At 34.1% G+C, this 22,710-nt stretch overlaps 1 protein-coding gene across 1 annotated transcript; it reads right to left on the bottom strand.

The window, feature by feature from the left end:
* Nucleotides 1-257: 257 nt before the first annotated feature.
* On the bottom strand, nt 258-22,690 carry LOC128217348 (uncharacterized). The gene is made up of 10 exons (XM_052924451.1): nt 22,494-22,690; nt 20,772-20,940; nt 19,025-19,170; nt 18,460-18,577; nt 10,590-10,648; nt 8,966-9,082; nt 8,076-8,162; nt 5,620-5,686; nt 5,130-5,216; nt 258-3,453 (listed from the first exon to the last, which is right to left on the bottom strand). Exons 1-10 carry the CDS (start codon nt 22,581-22,583, stop codon nt 3,398-3,400), a joined length of 996 nt encoding a protein of 331 aa, XP_052780411.1. The 5' UTR covers nt 22,584-22,690; the 3' UTR covers nt 258-3,397.
* Nucleotides 22,691-22,710: the final 20 nt, after the last annotated feature.

Below are 22,710 nucleotides of genomic sequence, written 5' to 3'. Positions count from 1 at the left end.
ACAAATAATTAGTCAGAACTGACAATCTGAAAGAGAGCACATTTAAGTTATGGAGAAAGACATATGTATGTCAACAACGACCTGGATATCAGATAAAGAAATCCATATATGTTTTCCATGCTTCAAACAAATAATTTGTGAAATTAATATGCGCTGCGGCACGCAATTTTGGACCTACGGACATACATTTGGTATTACAAGGTTTTAAGGTATTTGAATGAAATGATATTTCAGAAATAAATTTTGAAAAATTCATGATGATATCACTTAAATTGCGTAAGATACATGTTTACAAGTGAGACCATGTATTCCGCATTTTGAATACTAAATGTGACGTCATTCACATGACGTCGTTGCGAAAGCCTATTATTGGAATGACGTGCAAAATTAACGTATAAATATGACATCTAGCTTACAATTTAATTAATTTCTTATCACAGAATCTTTAAGGAACATAAATTAAGATAAAAATAATGAATCAGTTTTGTATTTTTAAAACATTTGGCCGTTTTAAACACGGACTATTAATGCAAAAGAAAGAAGTCTGCAAGAAATTGATTTACTTAGAAAAAATAATTATTTTTGGCATTTTTTATCAATGATTATTTCATTTGTAATAATAATGTTCGAAGGCCTAAAATCGCGCGACGCGGTCCATATTATAAACAATTTTATTTTTTCTGTAGATTGCAAAATTTGTCATATAATTGTCAAGAATAAAAATCTAACTGCAATAACTGTATCAAAGTTGTAAATTTAGACAATACCCTAACAAATACTAACAAAATTACATTTTATTGAAATTATATGGGATCACCAATGCAGCCATCAAAATTTAAAAATATCGCCCAATCGCTCGATAAAATGACAAACACACTTTATATATTACAATGGTTAAATCTTCAAGGTCCTTGCACTGTCAGCATTAAATACAATTACTAAAATATACTAAAACAATAATACAATGAAAACTGCAGGGACAAGCCTGGTAGTCAGACATTCAAGAATAAACCCTGTTTAGGGGCACGAGGTAAGGGCCCAAATAACAATGAACTAGAAATATAAACATATACAAACATATTCATACATGTGAACTCTACCGGTAAAAGGTAAAATCTACCACTTTTGAGACCCCCTACCGCTCTCCCGACGAAAACTACTGCTTTTGAAAAAAATAATCCGTAAATTTGAAAATAGTTACAACCATCAAGTTTTTGTTTACAATGTATCCATCTTTGTTTTTAACAAAAAAAGGGATTTAAAAATCTACCGCTTTTGAACCGCAATCTACAGACTTGGAGACCCAAATCTACCTCTCTGCCATTGCCAGAGGTTCACATGTCTGAACATATTAAAACCACATACATGAATACAAACATCACAAACACTATCATTAAAATTGCTTGACAGTTAAATGAGGGCATTACCGCCTTGGAAAGGTCAGTAAAACAAGAGCTGTTCACTGGAATCCGAGTCGACTGGCCCCAATTTCTCAAAACATGTTTAAGTTAACAAGTTTAAGAAGCTTATTTCAAGCCAAAATAAATACTTTAATTTGATTTTGATAAATGAAAAATCGGTTATTGTAAATATCAATAATGATTATTATTATTTAAAGAAGTAAATATAACACAAATTAAAGAAAAACAAAAATAGTGAGATTAGCTTAATCCTGTCATAAGAGACTTAATAAGTTTCAGGAAATTGGGGCCTGGGGCTTAAACTATTAAGCATGGTTTTTTAGACTGGTTTAAAAGAAACAATATATACAAATTAAAATATCAAGTTAAATCACAGAGTTTATATCACATAGTAATTTAACATCTCAAAAATTACACAAAAATGTCACTGTCAACCTCTTGATAAATATTTCATGGAGATATAGGCAAAGTTATATGATGTACATAAATGCCATATTACTTGTTAGTATGTTTAAAGCTGCACTCTCACAGATTGACTGATTTGACAACTTTTTTTGTTTCAGAATCAGCAGATTTGGAATCATTGCTTTCAATGCAGTCATATAAGACAACTCACAATAGAACAAGCCTAAATTGTTTGGAATTTTGCTGAAAAAATCATTTTTCTGAAAGTGATAGTAACGCTTTTAGCCACAAAACATCAATTTTCGAACGTAAATATACATGAAAAACTGTGATCTGATATTTTGTCATCCGCAGTCTCATATCACCAGTTTTCAGACATTTTCAAATTTTGGCTCAATTCAAGACAAAAAAAAAAAAAAAGTTGTCAAAATGGTGAATCTGAGAGAGTGCAGCTTTAAACTTAGGATTAACATTTTTTAGTATTTTGAATCATCGCTGTATGGTATGAAATCATTACATCTGTGCATGAACAGTGAGGTCCAAAGGGCTTTATGATAATCCGTGCACTACACAGATGAGCCGCCATTCATAAATATTAAAGGGACTAGACACCAGGTGTTCCAAAAGTCAGCAAATACCATATTTCCTCAAAACAAGCCTTGAATTGTTAATGCTTGCTAGTGCTGGGTAGAAGGCCAAAAATAGATCATCTTACATGATTCAAGGAATAAACACAACAATCATGTTGCTGTCTCATCTAAAAATATAAGTTTCACTGTTTAAAAATAGCGCATAATGGTTTCCCAGTTTAAAATCATATCTGTTTATGAGTACAGATAAATATACTGACACTAATTTTAGACTTACTGGGATTTACTTGGTAGACAACACTAGTAAATTTTGAATTGGAAAAAAGCGCAAAAAACTGCAGTTAGTAAAATTCAGTGCGTTGTACACAACAATATCAACTTTATGTAAGTTTTTGACAATTATCTTTTATTCTTGCAATGGTATTATCTGTCGTCTTGTCCCTTTAAAGGAATAATAATGTTTACATTTACACTCATTATTTGCCAAAATTATCTAGGATTATTGAACTACAATGCTAAAAATAATGCTTCCGAGATGATTGACTTACATGTAGTCAAGCTTTGGCTATTTGAACAGCCGCACCAGCAAATGAGGTCACTAAGTAATGTTTCATCAATGTCACATACATTTTACCCAGATATAATGATGATTGACCAATCACAAGAATTTTCCTAAGATATTGCATTCATTGAATATGAATGCAATTGAAATGATATGAGTTCATCTTAGGAAAGGCAGTAGGAGTGTAAATAGTTTAATGAAAGACCATACGAAAAGCTGCATACAATGTTTGATACAAAAAGCAATAAACATAGTCTTTTTCAAAGATACCGCCCGTTGTCGCAGTTAATACTGCGTAGTTTTGATCTACATTAGCAAAGCTAATCCTGTTTCAGCATTACATGATTGTGTCAAGTCAACACATGTATCTTTGATGCTAAATCACTCTTGTCAATTTTTCTTTGCTCCCCTGGTAAGTTTTAGTTGGGAACTCCGAGAATTCTTGTGATAGAGAATCCCTGTAGAGTCACCTTTCCTGCAAAAAAACATAACAGGGTCACCTTTCCTGCAAAAAAACATAACAGGGTCACCTTTCCTGCAAAAAAAACATATAACAGGGTCACCTTTCCTGCAATTTAACATATTACCAGGTCACCTTTCTTGAAATTAAACATATAACCAGGTTACCAGGTCACCTTTCTTAAAATTAAACATATAACCAGGTTACCAGGTCACCTTCCTTAAAATTAAATATTTAACCAGGTCACCAGGTCACCTTTCTTGAAATTAAACATATAACCAGGTCACCAGGTCACCTTTCTTGAAATTAAACATATAACCAGGTTACCAGGTCACCTTTCTTGAAATTAAACATTTAACCAGGTTACCAGGTCACCTTTCTTAAAATTAAATATTTAACCAGGTCACCAGGTCACCTTTCTTGAAATTAAACATTTAACCAGGTTACCAGGTCACCTTTCTTAAAATTAAACATTTAACCAGGTTACCAGGTCACCTTTCTTAAATTAAACATTTAACCAGGTTACCAGGTCACCTTTCTTGAAATTAAACATTTAACCAGGTTACCAGGTCACCTTTCTTGAAATTAAACATATAACCTGGTTACCAGGTCACCTTTCTTGAAATTAAACATATAACCAGGTTACGAGGCCACCTTTCTTGAAATTAAACATATAACCTGGTTACCAGGTCACCTTTCTTGAAATTAAACATATAACCTGGTTACCAGGTCACCTTTCTTGAAATTAAACATATAACCAGCTTACGAGGCCACCTTTCTTGAAATTAAATTAAACATATAACCAGGTTACCAGATCACCTTTCTTGAAATTAAATTAAACATATAACCAGGTTACCAGGTCACCTTTCTTAAAATTAAACATATAACCAGGTTACCAGGTCACCTTTCTTGAAATTAAACATATAACCAGCTTACGAGGCCACCTTTCTTGAAATTAAATTAAACATATAACCAGGTTACCAGATCACCTTTCTTGAAATTAAACATATAACCTGGTTACCAGGTCACCTTTCTTGAAATTAATCATATAACCAGGTTACCAGGCCACCTTTCTTGAAATTAAACATATAACCAGGTTACCAGGTCACCTTTCTTGAAATTAAACATATAACCATGTTACCAGGTCACCTTTCTTAAAATTAAACATATAACCAGGTTACCTTTCTTAAAATTAAACATATAACCAGGTTACCAGGCCACCTTTCTTAAAATTAAACAAATAACCATGTTTCCAGGCCACCTTTCTTAAAATTAAACATATAACCAGGTCACCCGGTCACCTTTCTTGAGATCCAAAGAACCTTAGCTGCCATTTGATACAACATTTAATGAAACACATAGATGAAAGATTGTAAGGCTTGCCATAATCTTGCTTTATATCTTTTCCCAACCTTACGTATTTAAATGGCAACTCATGTAAGAACTCATTTATCACCCACAACGTTGTAAAACAGTCCTATAAATTAGGCAGATTTTCTGACCTGTTTTTCTGAAACATTCAGTCACAAAAATTTAGAAATAGCTTAATACATTGCGTATTGCCTTAAGGTGAAATAAAGATAATGGGCTGTTAGTTGCAAAAATTTCGAAAGTTATCAACATTGTTAAGTCATCATAGTTAAATTTAAATTTTCACTTCCATGGAAATAGCTTAACCACAATATACCTACCTCTTTCTTTCAAACCTTGTCCAAAGTTTCTGACAACGATGTACAGCTCAACCATCAAGAACACCCAAACAAGACTTGCTATGGCACCTAAAAAGCAATCAAAAAAAAGGGGGGTGCACTCTTACTCCCAAAAACGATTTACCACAATTGAGACAATTATTCTTATATACCATAATGGATGAATAAATGCCAGAAACAATAGTTCTTATGAAGAATACAGAGTTTATTTTGAAAGAAAGGTGCAGAAAACACAGTATTTCTACCTTATGAGACTATAGTAGATCACACTAAATCTTTTAACACTCACCAATCATTTAATATCTGTAGGTTTTCATCTATTAAATAGTCAGTGACAATCTTGTTATCAGTCATTAATATTTTCCATAAATACATTATTTAGTAAGAATTTAAAGGTTCATCACTTAAAATTAATGCTTGTTTTACATGTATTTTCATAAAAATCATAAGCAATAACAATATATAAACCTACCACAAACGAGAACACAGTAGGTCAGTACTGACGCTGAATCTGATGATTCTTTAATGTTGTCATACTCCTGAAATTTATTATTTAGCATGTAAGTTAGTTTAAACTTATTTGTTTTAAAACGACTGTGAAACAAGTTATTACAACATTATATCAATCACTCTGGTTGACACGATGTTACGTGAGAGTGTGGTCTTGAGTTCCCCAAGGAAAGCCACTTGTCCGGCTTGGTGAACGCTAAACCAAACTCACAAGCGCCCAGGCCGGGAATTGATACTTGGATTGCCTAGGTAAGAAGGGAGTGCATGTTGCATGTAAAATATTAATAATATTTTTTCTGGATTTTGAACAAAACTGGTCAGCAGAAACATTACTACACTTACCAAGTCTCAGCTGAACAAGGTATATTAATTGACAAATATTCAAGCCAAGTTGAAAAAGATATTTCTTGCCAAATATTCAAGCCAAGTTGAAAAAGATATTTCTTGCCAAATATTCAAGCCAAGTTGAAAAAGATATTTCTTGCCAAATAGTCAAGCCAAGTTGAAAAAGATATTTCTTGCCAAATATTCAAGCCAAGTTGAACAAGGTATATTTCTTTACAAATATTCAAGCCAAGTTGAACAAGGTATATTTCTTTACAAATATTCAAGCCAAGTTGAACAAGGTATATTTCTTACCAAATATTCAAGCCAAGTTGAACAAGGTATATTTCTTGACAAATATTCAAGCCAAGTTGAACAGGGTATATTGCTTTACAAATAATTAAGTCAAGTTGAACAAGGTATATTTCTTGACAAAGATTCAAGCCGAATTGACCAATGTATACTTCTTTACAAATATTCAAGCCAAGTTGACCAAGGTTTATTTCTTGCCAAATATTCAAGTCAAGTTGAACAAGGTATATTTCTTGCCAAATATTCAAGCCAAGTTGACCAAGGTATATTTCTTGACAAAAAATCAAGTCAAGTTGACCAAAATATATTTCTTGACAAATATTCAAGTCAAGTTGAACAAGATATATTTCTTGACAAATATTCAAGCCAAGTTGAACAAGGTATATTATTGACAAATATTCAAGCCAACTAGAGCACTAAGGTATACTTCTTGACAAATATTCAAGCCAAGTTGAACAGGGTATATTTCTTGACAAATATTCAAGCATAGTTGAGCAAGGTATATTTCTTGACAAATATTCAAGCCAAGTTGAGCAAGGTATATTTCTTGCCAAATATTCAAGCCAAGTTGAACAGGGTATATTTCTTGACAAATATTCAAGTCAAGTTGAACAGGGTTTATTTCTTGACAAACATTCAAGCAAAGTTGAATTTGGTATAATTCTTGACAAATATTCAAGTCAAGTTGAACAGGGTTTATTTCTTAACAAACATTCAAGGAAAGTTGAATAAGGTATAATTCTTGGCAAATATTCGAACCAAGTTAAACAAGGTGTACTTCTTGACAAATATTCAAGCGAAGTTGAACAGGGTATATTTCTTGCCAAACATGCCAGCAAATGTAATGGGACTTCCCCTAAATAAGCATATTGCCATTGTAAAAATTTCTACCAAGTTGAATTTAAAGTTTAATGTTGAATAAAACAATGAAAACTACAAGGACAAGCCTAGACCCCCATACCTCAAAAGTTCTTAAGTGTAACAAGCTTAAGTAGCTTATTTTATTATGCAATTTTCTTATTTTATCTTGATTTTACTGAATAAAAATCAGGTTATCATAACAATCATAAAAGAATGTTTAAAAGTCCAAGACCTCTTATGAATGTTTACATAACACAAATTACACCAAAACAAAAATAGTAAGCTTACAAGTAGCTCCTGTAATAAGGCCCTGAATATGTTTTTTTTTTTTAAATTGGGACCCATTGCCTAAAATCTTACCAATATCGTGTTTAAAGTCACAAGGATTGAGGCTAGACAAACACCAAAGAAGAGACATATAATGCTACCCTACAAGTCCCATAGCATAAAATGTAACCAAGATCATGTTTAGAGACACACGGGTTGAACCCAAACAAACACTGAAAAAAAGATACATAATGCTACCCTACAAGCCCCATAGCATAAAATGTAACCAAGATCATGTTTAGAGACACACGGGTCAAACCCAAACAAACACCGAACAAAAGATAGATAATGCTACAATACAGGCCCCATAGCATAAAATATAACCAAGATCATGTTTAAACATACAAGCATCAACACCAAACAATTACAACACGAGTCAAAAAGCTACCAGATGGCAAATAATACTGGGAAATTAAAATAATGTTACTGGTAAATGGAAAGTTTTTGAATGTCAATGACAGCAAAGCTACAACATCTTACGAACAACTTCTCAAAACTTGGTACTCGATCTTTCATGCCATTTTAAGATAAAAACATATAGACATATCTTAAATCCCTATGAATATTTGAATCTACAGGTAAAACATTACTTACTGTGATAAACTTGAAAATATAGTACGCTGGTTTTCCGAGACCCAATACAACAAAGATTGGTACTGCCCACTTCAGCTCCAACCGCAGCTAAAACATAGAAATACAAAATTTAACTGCAGAGGACTGGGATCTAGGAGAGATAAACTTCTTAAGAGGGTTTGGTCCAATTTGAAAGTGCCTTAGTGCGTTTGAGTTTAATGGATGGAATGGAAAAAAAAATTCTTTTATAAATAATATGTCATATTTTTCAAAGCTGGTTTCTTTAAACTAGACATCAAATGACGGCGACATGTTGAGCATGCTTAAAGAGCGCTTACAACATTCAAAAAACAGTTCCATACAGAGTGCATGCAGTTATCATGTTTCAAAATAACAATTTTAATAAAAATGTTTTAATAGATGTTTAGAGCTGAAATATCCTTGAAACTGCAACATGCTGCCTCATCATGCTGAACATTCATGGCAAGTTTTTTTCAAAATCCTATCATGCAAGCTCAGAATACAACTGTGATAAGTGTTAAGGAAATCTAGTAATGCTTGGTTAAGAGGTTGCCCAGACCTATCAGCAGTACTCATATCAACTTTTGACCTCTAAAGTGTGACATTGACCTTTGAGGTACAGACCTAGATCTAACTGCCCAGACAAGGTTCAGTCAGTCTGGCAGACATATTGACACACTTACGCATGTGGACACATACACAGAACCACGAATGTGACAGCTACACATGTATTTTGAGCTCACTGCAAGCGCTTATTATGACGTTATTTCACAATCAATTTTTGCTGTACAAAATAATCCTTGCATAATAAAAAAGAAATGGAAAATAAATTTTCACAAAGGTCTGGAGACAAAGCATTGAACATAAATTATAAATATCAAAGCTTTTACCATGAACCATCCAAATATGCCCCAGAACAACGTAAACGGTATGCCGACACCCAGTGTGACTTTTTGTAGCATGCCAATGCTAGTACCGTCTTGTAATGCCAATATCACCAGGCTAATCTGCCGATGACAAACATATATAATAAAATAAGATGAACCACAATTACAACAATTGTTTTATTTTACCAAAAAGGATAAATTAATATCGAAAACAGTGGTTCTTATGATGGAAACTGTGTTGAATTTGAAAAAAAAGTTATAGGAAACACGTTATTTTTACCTTATGAGACAATAGTTGATCACTGTAAATCTTTAAGCTCTCACCAGTCATTTAATAGTTGTGCGCTTTCGGCTATTGGAAACATGGTTACAATCTTGTAACCAGTAATTGATATTTTCCATAAATGCATTATTTAGTATTAAAGTAGTTTAAGATTTAATACTCAAAATTTATGTTTGTCAGACACGTGTTTGTATTGATTTCAAATAAGAGTGTCACTTGAAATATCATCATGGATTTCATATGATTAATTGCTGATAACAAGAGCGTTAATTCGTAATTACCAAAGCCTGTCTATAGTTTGTTCCCAGTCAAATAGCAGCGCAAGTCAACAATTATTCAAGGCAGAGATATTGGTCATTTTTATTGTCATGGGTAACAAGTGTACCTAGTTTCATTTGAATATCATTAACAGTTTACAATAAAATGTACATGCATCATCGGTATGTCAATTAGAGACACATCATCAGGTACTTATAATAACAGTCATTAAGGATTTAAATAATCGGCCTTCACACTGGTCTCTTGCCTGCCGATAAAGCTGTGCAATATTGCTCAAATCACCGTGATGATAAAACATACCAGTACTGATTAAAGTTTCTACAACCTCTAGAATATTCATTTTGGAAATCAAATATTTGATTGAAAAAAATACTGAATATCAATTTTGCCATTCGTTTACATGAAGTCTTAAAGCTGCACTCTCACGGATATACCATTTTTACAACTTTTTAATATTTTGTCTTGGAAAGAGCAAAATTTTGCGTAAATATCTGCAAACCAATGATGTAAGATTGCTGACAAAAAATCAGATCGTAGATTTTCATATTTACGCTCGAAAATTAATGTTTTATTGCTTAAACCGTTACTAACGGTTTAGGAAAAATGCATAAAACATCATTTTTTGAACTTGAATATAAAAATCTGCAATCTAATTTTTTGTCAGCAGTCTTATATAACTGGTTTCCATGGATTTTGCAAAAATTGGCTCGTTCCAAGACAAAAATAAAAAAAATGTCAAAACCTCCAATCTGTGAGAGTGCAGCTTTAAATCAAAGATAACCTTTCTTTTTCTACACCAGTGTTTTAAGAAACTTAAGCCTCAATCAAACCCTGGTTAAAGACTGAAGGCGGGGCTCCGTAAGTGGTGTAGACTGTGCTATATTTCATTTATAATGGTGGAGAAATAGTGATGTTATCTTTGTTTGAAGTCTTCATTTGAAGCAAAATTTGCCTTCAAACATAGCATTTATGATGCAATTTATCACGTGGGATACACACACTGTTACTTCATATTTAGGGGTTTTCAAACCATAAATATATCATTGAAATCATTTTTTTACTTACTGTAACTTGCAAATCAAACTTTAACCAACAGGAGAAAATTGCAGCATCCTTGTAGATTTCTGCAAAAAAATGGAACGCTTAATAAGCTGTCGTGTAATTAAATTATATAATTGTCACGATTAACAGTTATTTTTGCCACCAATTTTGGAAGGGGATCTGTCTGATTGAGGGCCAAACTGATTGAAAAAATGCAACAAATGACTCAATTTGCGAAATTTCAACTCATCCTAGAAATAAACAACAAGAGGGCCAAATGGCCCTGAATCGCTCACCTGTCAATTTTGACCCCAAGGCCATAATTTGAACAATCTTTGTAGAGGTCCACTAGACGATGAATCATGCCAAATATCTAAGCTCTACTCCAAGTAAGTTCAGAGTAGAAGATTTTTGAAGTTTTTACTATAAACATATAGAGAATACCCTAACCCCCCGGGGCGGGGCCAATTTTGACCCCAAGGCCATAATTTGAACAATCTTTGTAGAGGTCCACTTGACGATGAATCATGCCAAATATCTAAGCTCTAGTCCAAGTAAGTTCAAAGGAGAAGATTTTTGAAGTTTTCACTATAAACATATAGAGAATACCCTAACCCCCCGGGGCGGGGCCAATTTTGACCCCAAGGCCATAATTTGAACAATCTTTGTAGAGGTCCACTAGACGATGAATCATGCCAAATATCTAAGCTCTAAGCAACGTAAGTTCAGAGGAGATTTTTGATTTTTTTTACTATAAACATATAGAGAAAACCCATGACCACCCAGGGGCGGGGCCAATTTTGACCCCAGGGCCATAATTTGAACAATCTTTGTAGAGGTCCACTAGACGATGAATCATGCCAAAAATCTAAGCTCTAGTCCAAGTAAGTTAAGAGGAGAAGATTTTTGAAGTTTTAACTATAAACATATCAAGTATACCCATGACCCCAAGGGGCGGGGCCAATTTTGACCCCAAGGCCATAATTTGAACAATCTTTGTAGAGGTCCACTAGACGATGAATCATGCCAAATATCTAAGCTCTAAGCAACGTAAGTTCAGAGGAGATTTTTGATTTTTTTTACTATAAACATATAGAGAAAACCCATGACCACCCAGGGACGGGGCCAATTTTGACCCCAGGGCCATAATTTGAACAATCTTTGTAGAGGTCCACTAGACGATGAATCATGCCAACTATCTAAGCTCTAGTCCAAGTAAGTTCAGAGGAGAAGATTTTTGAAGTTTTCACTATAAACATATAGAGAAAACCCATGACCCCCCGGGGCAGGGCCAATTTTGACCCAAGGGCCATAATTTGAACAATCTTGGTAGAGGACCATTTGGTGATCCTACCTACCATATATCAACGGCCTAAGCCTTGTGGTTTGGGAGAAGAAGATTTTTAAAGTTTTTCCTTTTGGTTGCCATGGCAACCAGAGTTCTGCATGGAATTGAATTCTTTGAACAACTTTGATAGAAGACCACCCAAGGAACATCCCTATGAAGTTTTATTAATATTGGCCCAGCGGTTAAGGAGGAGATGTCTTTTAAGTAAATTGTTGACGGACGACGCACGATGCACGCCGGACAAAAGGCGATCACAAAAGCTCACCTTGTCACAAAGTGACAGGTGAGCTAAAAATAAATTAAAATGTTAAATGCAATAGACAGAGAAAGTAAGACTATGGTAAGCCTTGCTCCAGCTACATTTAGGCCAAAATAGCAGGGGGGAGCTGTATTTTTACTATGCCTAGCTGTGGCCTTTCATTTGAAAGAGCTCTCTTTGCTGAAAATGTACAAAATTTGATTATTGGACATATTGTCAAGTCAATATAAAGTACCAATACATACACAATATGAATTGAACATTGACCCTTGTCAACTTAAGTACATTGTATTTGGAACATTTAATTGTAATACAATGGATGTCATATTGTTCTTAAGATAAAATTAAATTGTAAGGAAGAAAAATAATTTGTTTAAAGTGACACTCTTATTCAAAATCAATACATACACATGTATAACCAATATCAATTTTGATTGACAAACCTTCAAATACTTACTTAATAATGCATTTACAGAAAATATAAGTTACTGATAACAAGTTTGTAACCGTGTATTTAATAACAGAAAACGCAAAAATATTAAATGATTGGTGAATTGTAAAAGATTTACTGTGATATAATAAAGTCTCATAAGGTAGAAATACCATGTTTTATGCATATTTCTTTCAAATTAAACTCGATATCCTTCATAAGAACCATTGTTTTCGACATTTATTCATCCTTTTTGGAATATTAAAATAATAGTATTACTTGTGGTAAATCTTATTTGGGAGTAAGAGTGCACCTTTAAGCTTTCTTCATTCTTTATTCAAGATTAGAATACAATCTATATTTTCAGCCAATGAAATTGCAGATAGGCAATCATTAAGTCCTAGGCTTAAGATTTTCAACTTTCGCAGTTATTTAAAGGTCCAGACACTACCACCAATCAAATACAGCCTTCCTGCATTATTGCTAATGAGGAGGTATTCTTACTCACTCTGCCCATTCTTAATCATTAAGATTTTACTGTATGTCGTCTAAATATTACGGTACTGTGAGTGAATAAGAGTATACTTTATGAGAGTCACCAAAGACACCTGGCATAGAAGTATCATTTATATCTGCTTTGAAAAAAAAGAGTGCCGCTGAGCAAATACAAAGCCTCGTCTATTCTTTTGGTCAAAAGTGCATACCCGGTAATTCAACAATTGTTAAAGCCAGATTTATCAGCCTTGTTGTAAAACAGCATATTGTCTCTGGGAACATATGTACCAAGTTTTAATTGAGTATCTTGAGTGGTGTATTGTCTCTCGTAACACATGCACCAAGTTTCATATGAATATCTTAAATGGTGTATTGTCTCTCGTAACACATGCACCAAGTTTCATATGAATATCTTAAATGGTGTATTGTCTCTGGCCACATGCGCACCAAGTTTCATATGAATATCTTAAATGGTGTATTGTCTCTGGTAACACATGCACCAAGTTTCATACGAATATCTTAAATGGTGTATTGTCTCTGGCCAAATATGTACCAAGTTTCATATGAATATCTTAAATGGTGTATTCTCTCTGGTAACACATGTGCACCAAGTTTCATCTGAATATCTTAAATGGTGTATTGTCTCTGGCCAAATATGTACCAAGTTTCATATGAATATCTTAAATGGTGTATTGTCTCTGGTAACACATGCACCAAGTTTCATATGAATATCTTAAATGGTGTATTGTCTCTGGTAACACATGCACCAAGTTTCATATGAATATCTTAAATGGTGTATTGTCTCTGGTAACACATGTGCACCAAGTTTCATATGAATATCTTAAATGGTGTATTGTCTCTGGTAACACATGTGCACCAAGTTTCATATGAATATCTTAAATGGTGTATTGTCTCTCGTAACACATGCACCAAGTTACATATGAATATCTTAAATGGTGTATTGTCTCTGGTAACACATGTGCACCAAGTTTCATATGAATATCTTAAATGGTGTATTGTCTCTGGTAACACATGTGCACCAAGTTTCATATGAATATCTTAAATGGTGTATTGTCTCTGGTAACACATGCACCAAGTTTCATATGAATATCTTAAATGGTGTATTGTCTCTGGCCACATGTGCACCAAGTTTCATATGAATATCTTAAATGGTGTATTGTCTCTGGTAACACATGTGCACCAAGTTTCATCTGAATATCTTAAATGGTGTATTGTCTCTGGCCAAATATGTACCAAGTTTCATATGAATATCTTAAATGGTGTATTGTCTCTGGTAACACATGTGCACCAAGTTTCATATGAATATCTTAAATGGTGTAATGTCTCTCGTAACACATGCACCAAGTTACATATGAATATCTTAAATGGTGTATTGTCTCTGGTAACACATGTGCACCAAGTTTCATATGAATATCTTAAATGGTGTATTGTCTCTGGTAACACATGCACCAAGTTTCATATGAATATCTTAAATGGTGTATTGTCTCTGGCCACATGTGCACCAAGTTTCATATGAATATCTTAAATGGTGTATTGTCTCTGGTAACACATGTGCACCAAGTTTCATCTGAATATCTTAAATGGTGTATTGTCTCTGGCCAAATATGTACCAAGTTTCATATGAATACCTTAAATGGTGTATTGTCTCTGGTAACACATGCACAAAGTTTCATATGAATATCTTAAATGGTGTATTGTCTCTGGTAACACATGCACCAAGTTTCATATGAATATCTTAAATGGTGTATTGTCTCTGGTAACACATGTGCACCAAGTTTCATATGAATATCTTAAATGGTGTATTGTCTCTTGTAACACATGTGCACCAAGTTTCATATGAATATCTTAAATGGTGTATTGTCTCTCGTAACACATGCACCAAGTTACATATGAATACTTAAATGGTGTATTGTCTCTGGTAACACATGTGCACCAAGTTTCATATGAATATCTTAAATGGTGTATTGTCTCTGGTAACACATGTGCACCAAGTTTCATATGAATATCTTTAATGGTGTATTGTCTCTCGTAACACATGCACCAAGTTACATATGAATATCTTAAATGGTGTATTGTCTCTGGTAACACATGTGCACCAAGTTTCATATGAATATCTTAAATGGTGTATTGTCTCTGGTAACACATTTGCACCAAGTTTCATATGAATATCTTAAATGGTGTATTGTCTCTGGTAACACATGCACCAAGTTTCATATGAATATCTTAAATGGTGTATTGTCTCTGGCCACATGTGCACCAAGTTTCATATGAATATCTTAAATGGTGTATTGTCTCTGGTAACACATGTGCACCAAGTTTCATCTGAATATCTTAAATGGTGTATTGTCTCTGGCCAAATATGTACCAAGTTTCATATGAATATCTTAAATGGTGTATTGTCTCTGGTAACACATGTGCACCAAGTTTCATATGAATATCTTAAATGGTGTATTGTCTCTCGTTACACATGCACCAAGTTACATATGAATATCTTAAATGGTGTATTGTCTCTGGTAACACATGTGCACCAAGTTTCATATGAATATCTTAAATGGTGTATTGTCTCTGGTAACACATGTGCACCAAGTTTCATATGAATATCTTAAATGGTGTATTGTCTCTGGTAACACATGCACCAAGTTTCATATGAATATCTTAAATGGTGTATTGTCTCTGGCCACATGTGCACCAAGTTTCATATGAATATCTTAAATGGTGTATTGTCTCTGGTAACACATGTGCACCAAGTTTCATCTGAATATCTTAAATGGTGTATTGTCTCTGGCCAAATATGTACCAAGTTTCATATGAATATCTTAAATGGTGTATTGTCTCTGGTAACACATGCACAAAGTTTCATATGAATATCTTAAATGGTGTATTGTCTCTGGTAACACATGCACCAAGTTTCATATGAATATCTTAAATGGTGTATTGTCTCTGGTAACACATGCACCAAGTTTCATATGAATATCTTAAATGGTGTATTGTCTCTGGTAACACATGTGCACCAAGTTTCATATGAATATCTTAAATGGTGTATTGTCTCTGGTAACACATGTGCACCAAGTTTCATATGAATATCTTAAATGGTGTATTGTCTCTCGTAACACATGCACCAAGTTACATATGAATACTTAAATGGTGTATTGTCTCTGGTAACACATGTGCACCAAGTTTCATATGAATATCTTAAATGGTGTATTGTCTCTGGTAACACATGTGCACCAAGTTTCATATGAATATCTTAAATGGTGTATTGTCTCTGGTAACACATGTGCACCAAGTTTCATATGAATATCTTAAGTGGTGTATTGTCTCTGGTAACACATGCACCAAGTTTCATATGAATATCTTAAATGGTGTATTGTCTCTGGCCACATGTGCACCAAGTTTCATATGAATATCTTAAATGGTGTATTGTCTCTGGTAACACATGTGCACCAAGTTTCATATGAATATCTTAAATGGTGTATTGTCTCTGGTAACACATGCACCAAGTTTCATATGAATATCTTAAATGGTGTATTGTCTCTGGTAACACATGCACCAAGTTTCATATGAATATCTTAAATGGTGTATTGTCTCTGGTAACACATGTGCACCAAGTTTCATATGAATATCTTAAATGGTGTATTGTCTCTGGTAACACATGTGCACCAAGTTTCATATGAATATCTTAAATGGTGTATTGTCTCTGGTAACACATGCACCAAGTTTCATATGAATATCTTAAATGGTGCATTGTCTCTGGCCACATGTGCACCAAGTTTCATATGAATATCTTAAATGGTGTATTGTCCCTGGTAACACATGCACCAAGTTTCATATGAATATCTTAAATGGTGTATTGTCTCTGGCCACATGTGCACCAAGTTTCATATGAATATCTTAAATGGTGTATTGTCTCTGGCCACATGTGCACCAAGTTTCATATGAATATCTTAAATGGTGTATTGTCTCTGGTAACACATGCACCAAGTTTCATATGAATATCTTAAATGGTGTAATGTCTCTGGTAACACGTGCACCAAGTTTCATATGAATATCTTAAATGGTGTATTGTCTCTGGTAACACATGTGCACCAAGTTTCAAATGAATATCTTAAATGGTGTATTGTCTCTGGTAACACATGTGCACCAAGTTTCCTATGAATATCTTAAATGGTGTAATGTCTCTGGTAACACATGTACACCAAGTTTCATATGAATATCTTAAATGGTGTCTTGTCTCTGGTAACACATGCACCAAGTTTCATATGAATATCTTAAATGGTGTCTTGTCTCTGGCCACATGTGCACCAAGTTTCATATGAATATCTTAAATGGTGTATTGTCTCTGGCCACATGTGTACCAAGTTTCATATGAATATCTTAAATGGTGTATTGTCTCTGGCCACATGTGTACCAAGTTTCATATGAATATCTTAAATGGTGTATTGTCTCTGGCCACATGTGTACCAAGTTTCATATGAATATCTTAAATGGTGTATTGTCCCTGGCCACATGTGCACCAAGTTTCATATGAATATCTTAAATGGTGTATTGTCTCTGGCCACATGTGTACCAAGTTTCATCGGAATATCTTAAATGGTGTATTGTCTCTGGCCACATTAGTACCAAGTTTCATATGAATATCTTAAATGGTGTCTTGTCTCTGGCCACATGTGCACCAAGTTTCATATGAATATCTTAAATGGTGTATTGTCTCTGGCCACATGTGTACCAAGTTTCATCGGAATATCTTAAATGGTGTATTGTCTCTGACCACATGTGCACCAAGTTTCATATGAATATCTTAAATGGTGTATTGTCTCTGGCCACATGTGTACCAAGTTTCATATGAATATCTTAAATGGTGTATTGTCTCTGGCCACATGGGCACCAAGTTCCATCGGAATATCTTAAATGGTGTATTGTCACTGGCCACATGTGTACCAAGTTTCATCGGAATATCTTAAATGGTGTATTGTCTCTGACCACATGTGTACCAAGTTTCATTTGAATATCTTAAATGGTGTATTGTCTCTGACCACATGTGTACCAAGTTTCATTTGAATATCTTAAATGGTGTATTGTCTCTGACCACATGTGTACCAAGTTTCATTTGAATATCTTAAATGGTGTATTGTCTCTGGCCACATATGTACCAAGTTTCATTTGAATATCTTAAATGGTGTATTGTCCCTGGCCACATGTGTGCCAAGCTCCAATTGAATATCTTACAAGATTTAAGAGTTATGACCAGAAGTTTTTGCACAATGATGCCCATGATATAAACATCACCATAAGATAATACTTACAACTTATTGTGTCAAAAAAGAAAAAAAATATGGCTTACTCTGTAGGTTTTCAGAAGCCCCTGCTATCCTGAATTCCAGTTCTCCGAAGTCTCGAGCAACAAGTAAGGCCAGCACAATATTGGGAGGTGCAGCCACACACGCAATTATTAACCTTACCTGTAACACAATATCAATAATTAATAGGAGGATTATTGTTTGTTTAAGTTCAAGATCGCAATATATTTCACTGGGAGAGCATCAAAAGTTATATTTAACATGTGGCGTAAAATGACATTTATTTGTAGCTTTTAGGAAAACTGGAAACTTTTTATCCGAGAACATTTACATTTTTCATGGCACTTTGGGCATGCTTAGTATTATATGCAAAAATAAATATTTTTTGTGCTAAACATTCAGAATTTCCTTCAGCACAAAATATAGCAGCAATGGATCTTATTGCCACAGTACCGCTACCTATATAGGAGTAGTGGCCAGGTAGCTCAGTTGGACGAGCACTCTCCCGGTCAGCAAGGAGTACAGGGTTCGAGTCCCGGTCTGGTTGCACATTTTTTCTCTCGCGAATCAAATCCCTGACAATACAAGTAAATGTAATAATGATCTGACCAGCTTGACGGTATTCCTGTTTTCCGTGTTGACGACATATTCCACAATGCAGTACACCAGGATCAACAGTATAGCTAGGGCTTGCACATAGAGTTCATATTTCCTCTCCCGAAGAACCCCATGGAATGTGTAGAAACCCACAAACACTGCAATTATAAACAAAGATAAAACAAGAGGTCCACGATGGCCTATACTCCACTGGCATGACTGTTTTAGTATATTTTTTTTATCCAAAGCATGCACATACTAGTAATAGGCAATATACTGAACCCACATTCAAAGGGAAGCAATCAGTGAGCCATATGTTTAAGGTTACACACCACCATTGTTATTCCCTATGTAATTCAATGTAAAATTATAATTTTCAGACAACATTTAAAGGCATTTCGAGCGAATGCAGGCTATGATAACCACATATATTCTTAAAGTACAAGCTTTAAATTACCTTTTAAGCCAATAAAAAAGGGGGGTCAAGTTATTCCTAAGAAAAATCACTCCACTTGAAAAACAAACTCTAAAAATTGCACCGTCCGCCATGACAGATCTTCCAAAATGACCATTCAACTAAAGGGCAGCGGTTTATGCTTTAATCTCTACTCTAAATGATAAATCAAGCAAGAATAGATACTTAAGGTATAAAAGTTTCAGGAATAATGATAGTTTTGATTTAAAGTGTATTGAGCATGTGAAAACATGTCTATCAATCATAAGAACATTTTTTTTTATATTGAGAATTTTCCACACAACGGAAGTACACATGTACATATGACGTAATGGTGACGTCATTCCTTAACAAAGGGCAAAGGGAGAGAACCATTACAATTACTATATATATATACACAACTCCCTGTATAAGTTGTCTCCCTTAGAGTATAAATTTGCTAGGGCTGCGGCATTTCAAGGGCAATAATCGAGTCATTCCTCAGCAGATCTGGCTGGTTTAAAAAAGGAATCAAGCTCTTATGGATATCTAACTACTGTAAAGCTTTGATTGAAATCAAAGCTGAAGATTGTATCGCGTTCACAAGCAGTTGTTTATGGACACACCGACGACAGACACCATGCCATGGCCAGTAGAGCTATTTAAAAAACTGTTGAAAAGAAAATGTAATGGAAATCTAATATGCTCAATGAGCTAACTTGAATCCAGTTATCAAAATTAGACTGTTTTGTCCAACAAGCCCCAATCTTCACATTATTTATTGGCTTATAAGAAAAGGTTAAGTGGTTGTTACCAACTATATATCCAAGAGATCTCGAAGGGACACCAAAAACTGAAATCAAGTGTCCCATTCTAAGTTCATTTTGTCAATATGGCCTTGTTTTAGAATATTGATATTTTTCACTGTTTTAAAAATTTAGCTCGCTCTCAGTTCCAAATCAAAAAAGTCGGCGCGCACAGGGCTGGGACACAATTTCGATGATGTCATTTCGAAAAACGACATGCGCATACAAATTGGTGCATTTTTCTAGAAAGTGTAATTAAATGACTTTTTAACTCTAATTTTAAGCATAATATAAAAAGTAAAATTGTTTGTCGCATTGATCGTAATATATATTACCAAGTGGACACCAAAAGTGAATATTTCACTCATCGCTACGCCACTCATGAAATATATCTTTCGGTGCTCACTCAGTGAAATATATTTCGATCTTACACTGAAACAAACAATTATCTTTTATGTATTGCTAGGATACTTCAGGTACTTTAGAAAAGGTTTCTGTAATCTGAATTTATGTAAGGCACCTGCATTGACAATGATAAGGATGGTGAAAGTGAAGTCTTTGTTGTTGGTGTCTGTCCTTGCAACATCTACCAGTCTATATGTTGTAAGGCCGATGGCGGCGAGAATATTGACCAGACTGAAGACCAAAAACAGTTTCTCTTTCCACTGTAAGCCTGCCCACGTTCTTGTCTGAAACAAAAATTTGTTTCGCTTACTATGAATAATGCATTTAGATACTTATGCATGATTCATATTATACACTGAAAACATACCAGGGATGGTATCTATAAAACATCTTAAGTTATTTAATTTTCATAGTCCAAAAACAAGAATTGTATACATGTAAATGTTTTTCACATAAATTTTTGTATTATGTATAAAAGCAATGAAAATGAAGTATATTAGATATTAGGCGATCATATCATATCACAAGTGAGAAAATGACTTCAGTAAGGAAATGATTTAAAATGTTTTATGAATACTGGCCCAGGGTGTAAGTTAGGCGTAATTTTTTTTATATATATATGAGTTTAGAGCATTGGTCACAAAAATGCTATGTACATGTTATGTAAGAGACAAAGTCTTTTTAAGTACAGAGAAAACAGCCAAGCAAGTTGCAAATGCTTACCATGTCATTTCATTATATTGACTTGTGTATTTATTAAATACCCGGTAATACAAAATCTTCGCCCTTAAAACTATTTTGTAAGCAAGCAATTCAGACAATAATAATTAATTTATTACAGCCTTAATTATTGAATAAACCTCGCTTCAATACAATTTTCGAAGAAAAATTATAAAATTGGCATATATTTTTAGGGGGCGACAACTGTTTTATGTGATGTCAATTTTTGCTGACTTCACCATTGATTGATGATATAAGATATTATATTTAAAGTCAGCAAGGCAAGATACAACTATCATAAACCTGATCCTAAAAGAGGTAAAATATGTGTATACAAAATACTAGGACCATAATTATCATCCAATTTTCAGGCTTTTGAAAAGCTACAATTTCTGAAGCTGCAAATTAATGCAGATTCTAAAGGGTGAGGAGACGTAGGTACAGTACCAAAATGTCCGGTCCAAAAAGGCCTTAACATAAAAGAGGCCTATAAATTGTGTTGGAGTGGGTTTAACTTAGATATGATAATACTAATAGTCATAATGTTCAAGAACTGGTTGCATTTTTTACGGTTATTTTCCTGTAAGGGAAAAGAGGTTTTACATAAAGGTCTATTTATATTTCGAATTAGTTTCATCTTCATGATATACAATTGAGTATTTATGAAAACAACACTGTGAGGAACAGTTATTAGAATTGGGCCTTTCTTGTTCTTCACCTTTTTGTAGCCACAATGAGTGATAGGGGAACTTATTTGACAATCATTATGTTCCCCTAAGATTCGCTCCAAAAGATCGACAAAGACTCTGAAGCCACTGTTTACATTTTTATGGTCTGTTATGTTTCTCTAGATGGTCTGTAATGTCCCAAAATATGGTACGTAATGTTTTTGCGATTTGGATTCGTAATGTCCCAAAATATGGTCCGTTATGTCTGGTCCGTACTGTCAATGGTCCGCAATTCTCTGGTACTTGGGGCCTTTTTGAAAGTGGGCCTTTTGCTAGACAGTGAAAATCAGATGTCTGGCATAGGGCCTAATTCATAGTGTTTTTTCATCTTTAGTGACTTGAAATTAATCATTTTAGTCAAGACATAATTTATAAATAAATAAAAAAACCTTTCCAATGACTGTTGTCACAGTGGACCTGGGTGTGTCCGGGATACCAAACCGCGTGTAATCACCAGACTCATTGTCTTCCTCTGCCATGATGAACTCCTGGTTTAAACAAAACTCAAATTGACAATATATCCATAATCTTACAGTTCGTTTACATTAATTTTACTTCCGTGCATTAGCAGAAGAGTCATGTGATGTTTAGCCATTTGCCAATTTT

Source organism: Mya arenaria, chromosome 14 (assembly GCF_026914265.1).
Source record: "Mya arenaria isolate MELC-2E11 chromosome 14, ASM2691426v1".
Lineage (NCBI taxonomy): Eukaryota > Metazoa > Mollusca > Bivalvia > Myida > Myidae > Mya > Mya arenaria.
This window is presented reverse-complemented; position numbering and strand designations above follow the sequence as displayed.